Raw genomic sequence first — 11,757 nt, forward strand, 5'->3', positions numbered from 1 at the left:
GACTGATTCAGATTTCAGACTTCAGCACCACCTCTTAAAATTCAGAAGTGAATTCAGACTTCAGACTTCAGCACCTCTTAAAAAACAAACGCCACATAATACTTCTAATTTGACAACTGGAGAATTCGATAAATCCCATAATTTATATTTTAACAATAACAACGAAATTACGGTTACTTTCCATGTTGTATTCTTAACTTTTATGGCGTATTTTTAAAAAGAAAATCTGTCTAAGACATTAAGTTTTTTAGTTTTTATTTGTTAATTATCCACGTTTCGAAAATTAACAAAATTTTAAAACCAGTCAAAAATTAAAATCCAAAATTCTCAACCGTCATTTGACTTGTTCACTATTTAACCAAAGTTCTCTTTGCTGGTGAACTTGTTTAATAATTTTTTTTTTCAACTTGCATAATTTCCTTTTTCTTTTAATTTGAAGATGGATGTTTTTTGTATATAATTCGATATAATGTTTTTTTAGAGGTGTTTGAGATTGCTTATTTGAAATAATTTATGTTTTTCTACAAAAGTTTTTACCAACTTATTATAAGTTATAATGGTTTAACTTTTTTCAAAAACTCCTTATTACCGTTTTGGCACCGGTATAAACTATTTATCCAAACACTCAAAAGTCTTTATTACCTGTGCCATACCGGAATAAATCAATAAATTGTTTTTATAAGCAATCCCAAACCCCCTTAATTATACAAATTTTATTTTGGAAATATATGTTATATTTCTTTTAGTTTAAAGTCGACCAGATTTTTTTGTATGATCTGATTTAGCCGGTACATATTTGTTCGTAGTTTGTGGTGTTAAACCGGATCCCAAAGAACCCAACCCAAAACCCTAGTAGTTTGAATAAAACATGGTTAGCTTTTGTAAATGCATGATCTCAACTCACGCGCTGAAACTTCCCTTCCTGTGGCTCGACTCACAGACTCATTCCTAAAATCGATTTCACTCGGTAACCCCTATTTTCTTTCCTATTCATCAACCACAACAAGCTCACTCTCCCTAGAGATGGACTTTCAAGTGGTGGTATTGGCAGGAGGCTCTTCGAAGAAGCTTCTCCCTCTTGTTTCCAAGGTTTTTATAACCCCTTCTGGTGTTTATATTATTGATGTGTATCATTATGTTGATTCATTTTCTCTATCTAAAAACCTGTAGGACGTTCCCAAATCGCTACTCCCAGTGGCAAACCGTCCAGTCCTATCGTATGTTTTGGAGCTTTTGGAGCAGAGTAATCTCAAAGATCTCATCGTTGTAAGAACCTGTCAATACATTCTGATTTTTTGTTTGTTCCTGTATAAATATCATCTGATTTTGTTTGATATGTAGGAGTTGATGTGTTGAAATGTTTGCTTCTTTGCCGGTTTAATCAGCATCGCATCAGTTACTGAAAAGGGCAATTTGAATTTTGATGTGAAAACCTAGTATTTTGATAACCTTGTTGTCTGAGGAAGACGTGCCACAATTGAATACTTTCTTTTATCTTGAGCCAAACCAATGTCGCATGCATTCATGAACTCTGTTCACGGGATATGGTCAATCACTCAACCCTCAACAAAATAATTTCTAGAAAACCGATATCCATGTAATCACAATGCAACCATATTCGGGCTATTAGGCCTTTTGTTAGAGATGATGCTATGTAAACTTCTTCCCATCAAATAAGCTACAACCTTCCTTGGTAGTTATTGACTAGAAATCTAACAGGTAGAGTGAACCAACCACCATACATGATTTACTTATTCAATACAATTGGCTGTTGGCATAGAAAACTAAATATGGTTACATAATAGAACTATCAAATCTCAATGGATCATTTCATAATGGAAATGAAATTTTTATTTCATGCATGTTGGTTGCAGCACTCCACAACGAAAATGATTCTATGTATCAGTATCACAATGCATGATATTTTTCCAAATGAAAATCTGTTGATATTAGTTTCTACTAAGTGACATCCTATAAGTCACTCAAGATGAGGGTGTATTCTAAACCATGACAAGTGGTATGTGGTTGTACCGAGTAAGGACCATACCATAAAAAGTACAATTGTACCGTGAAGTAAGATTAAATGAGCTAGTGATATGATCCACTTGGTTGTATAAAACATTATCATCCATTTGGTTCTATATCCTTTATCGTTAAACCATAAACTCAGTGTTGGTACTTCATGGTGTTAACCTGTTTTTTGTCAGAAACATATCTGACCCTAACATGTTCAGTTTGAGTTCCAATCTTTATTGTTACAAAATAATGCAACATCAACATTATCACAATCATCTTCTAGTCATCTATCAATGGGATCTACAACCGTGAGTAAATATGATTAACGTCCTAACCAATCAAAGAATAAACTTATGATTATGACTTCATAGTATAAGTCATGTTATTGAACCTCCTCAAGGTACAAAAACACATGGCTTGATGTGGACTTCATCGAGTCTTGACAATCAAGATATGTATTCTCAGTTTTTGCAGTAGACACTAGTGATCATGTATAACATCATACCATAGACTAAAATTGTCTCTATTCATGATTTGGATTGTCATAAAATCACATCTATATCCTTTGGGTAGGTAGACTCTCACACAAGTTAAGGGGAAAGATTGAGAGCTTTATAGGCTCTCCTGATTGAAGTGAGAGTTCGCTTTGCTGGTCCATGAATATGTTGCACCCAACAATAGATAACCTTCTGGGTCTTGACTAGGAAACTGGCTATTTGAAGAGCTTCTTTAAACACCTCAATGAATGTAGCATTTTCAGCTTCCTAAAATTTAGGTATATGTAAAAGACTATCTTAGATTGTAACCATTAGACTTGTCGACCAATGAAATGTCCATAATTTTTCGTTGGTTTCTTTAAATTGGATTACGAAGACTAACTTCAAGTGGATAACCAAATGTGTGTAAATGTCTTAATGTTTAAAATCTTTCATCTCCGTGCCTCAAAAAGAGTTTTAGGAACCAAGCAACCTGAGAAAGAACCCTACTCAAATATACGCAAAGGGTTTCCCTCTACCATTACATGGGAGGGTTTAAGTTCCTCATTATATTCTTGACTATATCTGTTGGAGCTTTTTTTTTTCCTTTATGTGATTTCATTTGTTGAGGTTCACCATTCGTCATCTTATGGGAAAGATATTGTCTTTCTAAAATAATTATGCGAATGGTCTAGGACTATGTCACATAACACATTCTATGTAATTGATGTTTTATTCACTGTCATATTCTATGACCTAGGTTTTTTATATATTTTCCCAGATGTATTCTACATCTTCCTTGAAGATATTGGAAGTATCCAAAACTATATCATCAATAAAACTATTAAATATCTCTAACCATTTAGACAAGGTGTTTTTGCTGCTAGTTGATTCATGAATGTTAAACCTTGCATAATATTGACAAATATGAATTGTAGAACTTGAGTTAGTTCATGGTTGCAAATTAGATTCATAACACATGTTTAAGATGTATCGCTCTTCCTCCCAGCCATTTCTTAAACATATTCTTTCTTCTTGTCTCCACTTTCCTTGCTGAAGTAACCTTTTTTACCCATTCTTGTGTCCATATCCTTTATTACCCATTCTTGTGCCAACACCCTTTATAATGCATATGTTGTTCTGATAGTGTCCATTTCCATTTCCAAGAGAAACCAAACGTCTTTCAAGTTTCTCATGGTTAAAAGTAGCTCTTTTCTTGACATATTCACAAGCTTATTAGCTGACCATTAATCTTTATGTCATTGGAGATTATGAATGATTCATATTCTTCTAGGGACATAAAGATTAATGGCCAGCTAATAAGCTTGTGAATACGTCAAGAGAAGAGCTACTTGATTCATATTCTCTGGGGACATGAAAAATGTTGCTAACAAATGTAAACCCACTAGAGGTAACACCAATGTTCCCCTATACACTCTTTTAAAGTTGTTATATCTTTTGTACACACCGTTGTATTTGATCATGAATTGAGCAACACAAACCATGGATTATGATAATCGTTCTTACTGATACAAGCATAAGCATCTGCTTTTAATTCTATTAAACAACTCAAAGATTTTTTCTTAGCTCCATACAAATATATAGAAGGCAACAGGTTCTTGTCAGAGCTGTTTAAAAATAAAAAAACATATATCATGGCTTTCCTAAATCCATTAAAGATTAGTTTCCTAAACCAAGATGCTTGGTAGTGGATCCAGTCACAAACAACAAATACACATGCAAACATTAAAAGGAAGAAAATAAATGACCAAAGTTGCCTTCGAGCAATTAGCTTGCTGGTGTTTGGCGCCATTCCCTAGGTGGCAGTACCTTGGAGGTCATCAGTTAAAATCCCCCTTCTCCCTTGTCTTCTCGAGAAAAAGCAATTAATATTATGAAGTTTTACGGTCTTCACATGAGATGTTAAACTTTAACTAAGAAAGCAGAACTTAAGATAACGCTGACTTGAATGATCACAAGGGGCATAACAAATTTTATAGTTGTAAGAACTATTGAATTGATCCTTTGACAATTTGGAGAGGAATAAGTAACTAATTGGTACAAGGGGGCTTTGGTACCAACTTCTGACGTTATTGTGCAAGGAGTAGAAAAGTAATACCTTTATGGATATGATTGATTGAACACTTTATTCCCTGGTTCATGGACATGCATGACCCCGGGTATCGGATCATAATTCTCTGTAGTCAATCTCACATTCTCACTGCCCTCATTCAATATTACATGCAGAAGACTAACAAGGTTTCAACCTACTCTAGCACTTCCATGGTGATGAATCACAGGTAAAAAAAAGTAACTGTGTTGTGAGTATTGGTATTCTTCCGTTAGAGCTTAACTTTTATAGGTATCTTCTTCTCTAAGAAGTTATAACTGCTCACAATATCCTTTGATAGTTATCAATTCTACTTCACTGTTACTGTGTTACAGTGAATTCAGTGATTTGATTTAACCACTTAAGTACTGGTGTCTTGATGGGTCACCTGAAAGTCACAAATGCGTTCGAAAAAACTCATATGAATCTTACTACCTATTTAACTTCAACATATTTTTGTTCAGTAGCATGTATACAATGTTTATGTAACTACCACCTTATAATAAATATAAAGTTTGAATCTCTATATGTCCCAATTGGCGTCCAAAGTCCAAGTTTAGTTGCCTTTTTATTCGAATGGTGCAGTGTTATCTTTTTGAAGATAAATACAAGGGTTTTACTAAGTTAAAGAACTATGATTAAAAGATGCGGCAATTATAGAGGTTTTATATTAAGTTTTTTTGGGCACAGGTGGTAGAAGGGGAAGATACAGATGGTCTTATTGAAAACTGGATATCAGAGGCTTATGTTGATCGGTTGCATGTTCAGGTAAAGCTTAACAATCCCTTTGATTTTCCACTGGAAAATAACTTCTTAGTGAATCTTTTGAGGGTTTGTAAATGAGAATTCTAGAATGAGATGACATTGCCAAAGTTGATTTGGAAACATGTGATGTGTGATAATAATTTGATTCTTAGCATTTTTGTACTTTGAATTGTCCCTTAATCTAAGTTACAGGTTGTGTATCTACTGGTTGATACAACGTATAATGCTTAGAAGAACCTTTTTAAGGATTATCATTGTTTTTGTTTTTTGATTGCCACTCTTTTTGTTGATTAACTGAATAGTGTGGGATTTGTATTGTTTAAAATTAATGAAAATTTAACTTGGGAATCACTCTTAAAAATTATGAAACATGTTTTTTTCCTTTCCATTATTTCACATAGCCTTTAGGCCAGGGAAACATAGTCTTCACGTTCCATTCAAAATGTAACACACATGGTAATATTACCCGTCATGATCATCACATGCCATACATATATTACAATTGATTTTGATGGGATATTTTCTTTCATGTAAGAAAGGAAAAAAAAGTGCCTAGATGCCTTACTGGAGTTCAAGAGGTTGTGTTGGCTGGTCACATCAGCACATGATAAGCAATTGATTGAAGCCTTGTGCATTTATTTGATTTGGGAATGATCACCATATATGGGGATCAGAAGTTGGACTTCATTTCACCTGATTGTTTTTATTCGTTTGAAATATGGAGGCTGTTTTAGTGTTATTGAAGAAGATTCTAATTTATTGTTGGTGTGTTTCTCTGGTCTCAACCTCTTCCCTTCTTTTCAAATTCTTCAATCTTTTGTGGCAAGCTTTCTGAAACTCTAAGGTCAAAGTGTGTTCACATACAGTTTTTTGCAAGGCAGGGGTCTTCATGGAAACAGCAACTCTAATATTTGGGGTAGGGGACAGGTCTTCTTACATCCCACCCCCATACCCTACTTCCAAGTGTGATATACTCTTTTGGTTTGGTTTATCATCTATATACTGAGCAGTTCCTTCACCAAGTGTTTACTTATGCATTCCACATAGTTGGAATAAACAAATTAAAAAAGTTTCTGTTTTCTACATTGAGGTGGTGCTTTCAACCTGTTCAAGTGAACATTTGTAGGTCGCTGCTGTCCCTGAAGAGGTTGGAACAGCTGGTGCTCTTCGGGCAATTGCTCTTCACTTGACTGCATCTGACATCCTGGTTGGACTTCTCTCAGTCGTCTCTTTTGATCAGAGGAATGCTGTTTGATTTACCTACTAAATTAATCTGTGTACAGGTTGTGAGTGGCGATCTTGTTTGCGACATATCTCCTGGGGCAGTGGCAGCTGCTCATAGACGACATGATGCAGTAGTAACTGCAATGTTTTGTTCTGTACCTGTGACTGGGCCACCAGAGTCAGGCTCTTCCGGTGGAAAGGACAAAACAAAGAAACCAGGATGTTATAATATTGTTGGCCTGGACCTGACTCAACAATTTCTTCTATATATAGCAGCAGGTTAGATCGCTGTCTTTATACTTCACCGTGCATATTATCCTAGAAGTAAGCTTATATATTAACACATGATTTGGCAGGTATGGAAGTTGAGAAAGATATTAGAGTTCAAAAGAGCATCCTTAGTGCTGTAGGGAAGGTAAATGATTGTTGTTTGCATGGAACATGTTGCATCCCTGCACTGAACCCTGGCTTGTTAACCGACCCCCTAGATGAATGAAAGCAGGTCCCGTTGCTAAGATTCACATTAGCATTTACAATCCGAGGAGATATATAATATAAAATGGTCAACCCACAGGCATAACATGGAGATCTAGATATATAACTTCCACTAAGGTTACCAAAGCCTGTTTGCAAAAGAGACGGTAGAAACATGTACAACATAATAAAATATACATGGTGTGCTTTACATTTAAAACATAAGCTTGAAAAAAGATTCACTCCTGCCTTTTCGTGATTCTTACCTAATTGTTTCCTGGTTACGTGGTTTCTACCTGGAATGGTTAGTAAAATATTGAACAAATAATACTCAACAAATCTAACCAAAAACATGTTTGTACTACGGCTTTATGTCTTTTCTCTACTCTACCATTCACGGTTCACTGTCATATACTATACTCGTTAATTTTTTAACATGTTGGTCGTAGGCAATGTGATGTTATATGTTCTAATGGGCTCTCAATTCGAGTATCCCAATCTTTTCAGGTCCTCCATACACTCCGTGATCCCCTTTTATCATGGAAGTTGGAAATAGAGCGACAAGCATGCTTTGGTAAGAGGTGCTCATAGGTGCACACTAGTAGACTTAATCACTCCAAAGAGAAATCTAACTACAGACTTGTAAGCCTTCTGCATCAGACCCATAGCATAACTGATACATGCTAACCTCTAATCATAAAACATGTTTTGACACTTGTGTGTTTATTCTTTAAACAACCAAACACTCAGTTGATGCGCAAGTACTTTGCTCCTAGCCACTGTTTTCATGTATTATTCTATACTTCTCCTCAGCCCTAAGGTCTTAGCATTTCATATTTTATCCTAAAAGCATTCAAAATTGTGGTTTATAATTTTATTTCGATATATGGTATTGAATTCTTAACTTGTTTTGGTTCCAAGTTTAATCAGTTTTCCATAAAAATGTTCATAGAACTGCCATTTTGACATACAAGTTCTATCCAAAGTTTCGGCCTATAACTCAAAACAATGAAGATAAAACTTGAACAGTTTGTCCCCAGATTGAGAAGAATCCGATATCACTCGTATTGTTGTACTTGGTCATGTTAGAGAAGATAAGATTGCGTCAACCAGATCACCAACATACATGCAAGACTTACCTCAAAATTTAATGATCAACCAACGGTCCTTTTACTTCCCACTTTTTAACCAAGTAACCAACTTCCTTTTCAAATTTAAATCGTATCGCAGGCATAAGCATAGAGATAAAAAAGAAACAGTACGAGTCTGTTATTTGCAGAGGATTAAACTTTTTTAATTTCACAATTTGTTTTCATATCTATCTAAAGTATATGATCTCATATAAAAAGCACATGCCAGCAACAATTGGTCAATAAAAAGAATACATGTCAACTAGCATACGTTATCATTATGTGGTGCTCCGTGAAAACCACAGCACACAAAAGATGTGCTGTAATCAAGATAGGGTTCACAGTTCTTGAGTGAGATGATGGCAAGGAGAGATGACCGCAGGTGGCATCTACTAAGAATCAATTCTGAAAGAGGGACATCAAGAATGTAAAAGAAGATAAAAGGGCATGGTGAAGTCTTTGATGCAAATGGAGTGCAGATAGTAATGACGGGAAATATTTCTTTGTGAAATATAATTACATACAACAACTATTCACTTCCAGATGGGAAGAGATATGTAGGTGTCTGATAGGGTCTCACTTGAAATTAAATTGCTCAAGTTGGGATAAAATCGAGAAACTAGCTGCTATACTTTCCACCATCAATAGAAATTCTTTTCCTCATCTTTCGACTATACTACTTTGTATTTTCTTCAGTCTGATGGTGATTGCTTCACAGACTTACCAGTCACTTGCTAATGCTAAGCCATAATCTAATAATACAACTATTGAATTACACAATTCAAATTATTCTCTGGCTCAACCAACAAATGTAACAGACAGAAATCCAAGAATATGTCAAGGAAACAGATCAAGCAAGTTATTCGGAGAGCAGATTTTCTTGCTGTAGAACGAGTCGTGTGACTCATTTAAATATCAGAGTTGACATCAGTGGTCCATTTTGTTGTAAAACGGAATTCACTTCTGCAAATGCCTTAAACAACTTCGTCGATTGGCATTTAAACATTCTTTGAGGTGTAAAACTAAATATGTGTATCATACCTGAATGTTGTCATCTATTATGAAATTTTTCTTATATCTCAAACCAAAATGTTGAAGGGTTGTTGATGCTTTCCCGCAGTTTGCTGAGAAATGTAGTTTATCTAGAAAAGCTATAGCTAAAAAAAAGGTTCTTGATACTTGGATCTCAAAATATTTCTGACTTGGTGCTCTTTTCGTTAACACATGTAGATGGAAATTCGTGCTGATCTAATGGATGCTCATTTATATGCATTCAAAAGGTTTGAGCTCTTGATTTTTTTTGAATTGATGGGTTATTGGCACTTGATGTAATCTTATTTTCTTAGCCATATCCTTTGGTTTTCTTATAGGTCTGTTCTTCAGGAAGTTCTTAACCAAAAGCAAACTTTCAGAAGCTTAAAGCAGGATGTGCTGCCTTATCTTGTTAAAACTCAGCTGGTTGGTTTAAGATTCTACGTAATTGTTTCGTAGTTTTTCTTCTTCATTTTATTTAGCATCCTGATGTAATGATACCTTTTGATCATTCAGAGGTCCGAAATACTATTGAATGGAGCACAAGCTGAAGAAAATGGGAATGAGAAGGATGCTTTTAATAACAATAAAGTAATGCTGTCTCAGCTTCTGGCTAATGCATCTACTCCAAGTTTTCATGAACTCTATGCCTTGGGTCCTAATGGTTTTGCGCCAGCTGAGAGGAAAACTCATAAATGCTGCGTTTATATTGCCAGCAAGAGCAAATATTGTGCACGACTAAATTCTATTCAAGCGTTTAGTGACATTAACCGAGATGTGAGTTCTTGGCAGGGGAACTATTTGTTGTGCTCTTTTGTTGTTCATGAAATGAGCTGATTTTTTATTCTTAAGCATGCCAGGTCATAGGAGATGCAAGTCACATATCTGGATGTTCGTTCTCTGCGCACAATAATGTTATTCATCCATCAGCTGTTCTTGGCTCAAAAACTACAGTAAGTCATCTTACATTTTGTACGATACTCTCTTTTTTTCTTTTTTAAAGCGTCAAATAAAATCATTCACAACAAAGTTTGTAGGATATTTTCTCACTAGAAACCTACATGTGAGAAGATCAAGATTGTGAATAATTTGATGGAAAATCTAGTGAATTTCTAAATAAACTGTAAACACAAAGTCCATGTTGCCCTACAAAAATAAAAGGTCCACTACGACTAGATTATTCTTGAGATTTCAAAAAGTTAGAAACTTGGCCTCAGGTTCGGCTGCTTTGTTGAACATGCATCTGATGACTTTCTATCCTTGTTTGTAGTAAGTTTCGGTTGTTATATTAATTCTTTCTGGTGTTTTATTTCCATTATTTGTCAGGGTTCTCTCTCCTTTCTAGTTTCTCCCATCTTTTAGCAACTTAATTTATTTTGTATATAGGTTGGACCACAATGTATGCTGGGGGAAGGTTCACAAATGGGCGACAAATGCAGTGTAAAACGATCTGTTATTGGCCGCCATTGTCGGATAGGATCCAATGTAAAGGTATGCTGATATCTTTCCCTTTCTATAGGCCATAGCAATCAGACATATGATAATTACCATCTGATGAGTAGAGGCTGGGTCTTCAATGGAGAATAAAATCAAGTGATACAGATCATTACTGTAACCACATGTACACTTTGCTGCACTGTATTTGTAGGTTGTGAATTCGGTCATTATGAATCATGTTACAATTGGAGACGGGTGTTATATTCAAGGATCGGTTATTTCCAGTAACGTACAGCTCCAAGAGCGTGCTGTACTCAAGGATTGTCAAGTACTCTCTCTGCCTGGCTTTAGTTTTTGTTTTTATTACCGTCTTCATGAAAACAGCTGCTCTACCCTTTGAGGTAGATGACAGGTCTGGATACATCCCTCATACCCTACTTTCGAGTGGGTTCGTTTTTATTTTATTTTATTTTACCAACAGTGCGTCTTAGTTCCATCCTCTCAACTGTGTGGAATCGAATTCAGATTGGTGCGGGTTTTGTGGTTACTGCTGGCAGCGAGTACAAGGGGGAAGCATTGGCAAGGAAATAGAAACAAAAACCTCATTTTCACCTTCAGGTTCAATTCAGCTTATCCATGCTACATGAAACCATAATCATCTGTTGTGTAATGAAGCAAAGCTTATGATGTTTTGGTGATAATTTTTCTAGGTTTTGAACAGTTTAGCGAGTAAAGTCCAATTTTGTGAACAGATTTTTTTTTCTCTTCTTTCTGTTAACTTGTTGCCATCCAAATTCTAACCCTGGTATCTTATCGAGTATCGACATGACTTGAAAATATTAGCGATTGTGATCATTTGAGCAATATCTACCCTTCATCGTTGGGATAACGATCCTCCATCTCTAACATTGGACATTTATGCGATTGATAAGGATCTGTAGCTGACAAATTACGATTTCGGACTTGATTTGTTGGTTTGTATTTGCATAAATTTCACTTGGTGTTGGAACCATATTTATGTACCTTCAACTTTGCAACTTATCTTCTCCTTGAGATTACATGTCCACCCCTTCCCATTTTTCTCTATCCTCGA

General features: G+C 35.4%; 1 protein-coding gene across 1 annotated transcript; it reads left to right on the top strand.

Annotated features, from left to right (window-relative positions):
- Positions 1–948: 948 nt before the first annotated feature.
- Positions 949–11,528, top strand: LOC112520816 (translation initiation factor eIF-2B subunit gamma). The gene is made up of 13 exons (XM_025129415.1): positions 949–1,089; positions 1,171–1,266; positions 5,293–5,370; positions 6,494–6,574; positions 6,651–6,870; positions 6,948–7,006; positions 9,426–9,475; positions 9,566–9,653; positions 9,744–10,004; positions 10,088–10,180; positions 10,614–10,718; positions 10,876–10,992; positions 11,190–11,528. The coding sequence occupies exons 1-13, from the start codon at positions 1,024–1,026 to the stop codon at positions 11,253–11,255; spliced, it is 1,380 nt and encodes a 459-aa protein (XP_024985183.1). The 5' UTR covers positions 949–1,023; the 3' UTR covers positions 11,256–11,528.
- The last annotated feature ends 229 nt before the right edge of the window (positions 11,529–11,757 follow it).

Source organism: Cynara cardunculus, assembly GCF_001531365.2.
Source record: "Cynara cardunculus var. scolymus isolate 2C chromosome LG 1, CcrdV1, whole genome shotgun sequence".
Lineage (NCBI taxonomy): Eukaryota > Viridiplantae > Streptophyta > Magnoliopsida > Asterales > Asteraceae > Cynara > Cynara cardunculus.

What these genes read in the sequence shown, in the direction of transcription:
- LOC112520816 (XM_025129415.1), top strand. Translation starts at nt 1,024, where the DNA reads ATGGACTTTCAAGTGGTGGTATTGGCAGGAGGCTCTTCGAAGAAGCTT. An exon ending in TTGATCGGTTGCATGTTCAG is followed by an intron (nt 5,371 to 6,493) that starts GTAAAGCTTAAC and finishes GAACATTTGTAG; the next exon opens with GTCGCTGCTGTCCCTGAAGA. An exon ending in GGATAGGATCCAATGTAAAG is followed by an intron (nt 10,719 to 10,875) that starts GTATGCTGATAT and finishes CTGTATTTGTAG; the next exon opens with GTTGTGAATTCGGTCATTAT.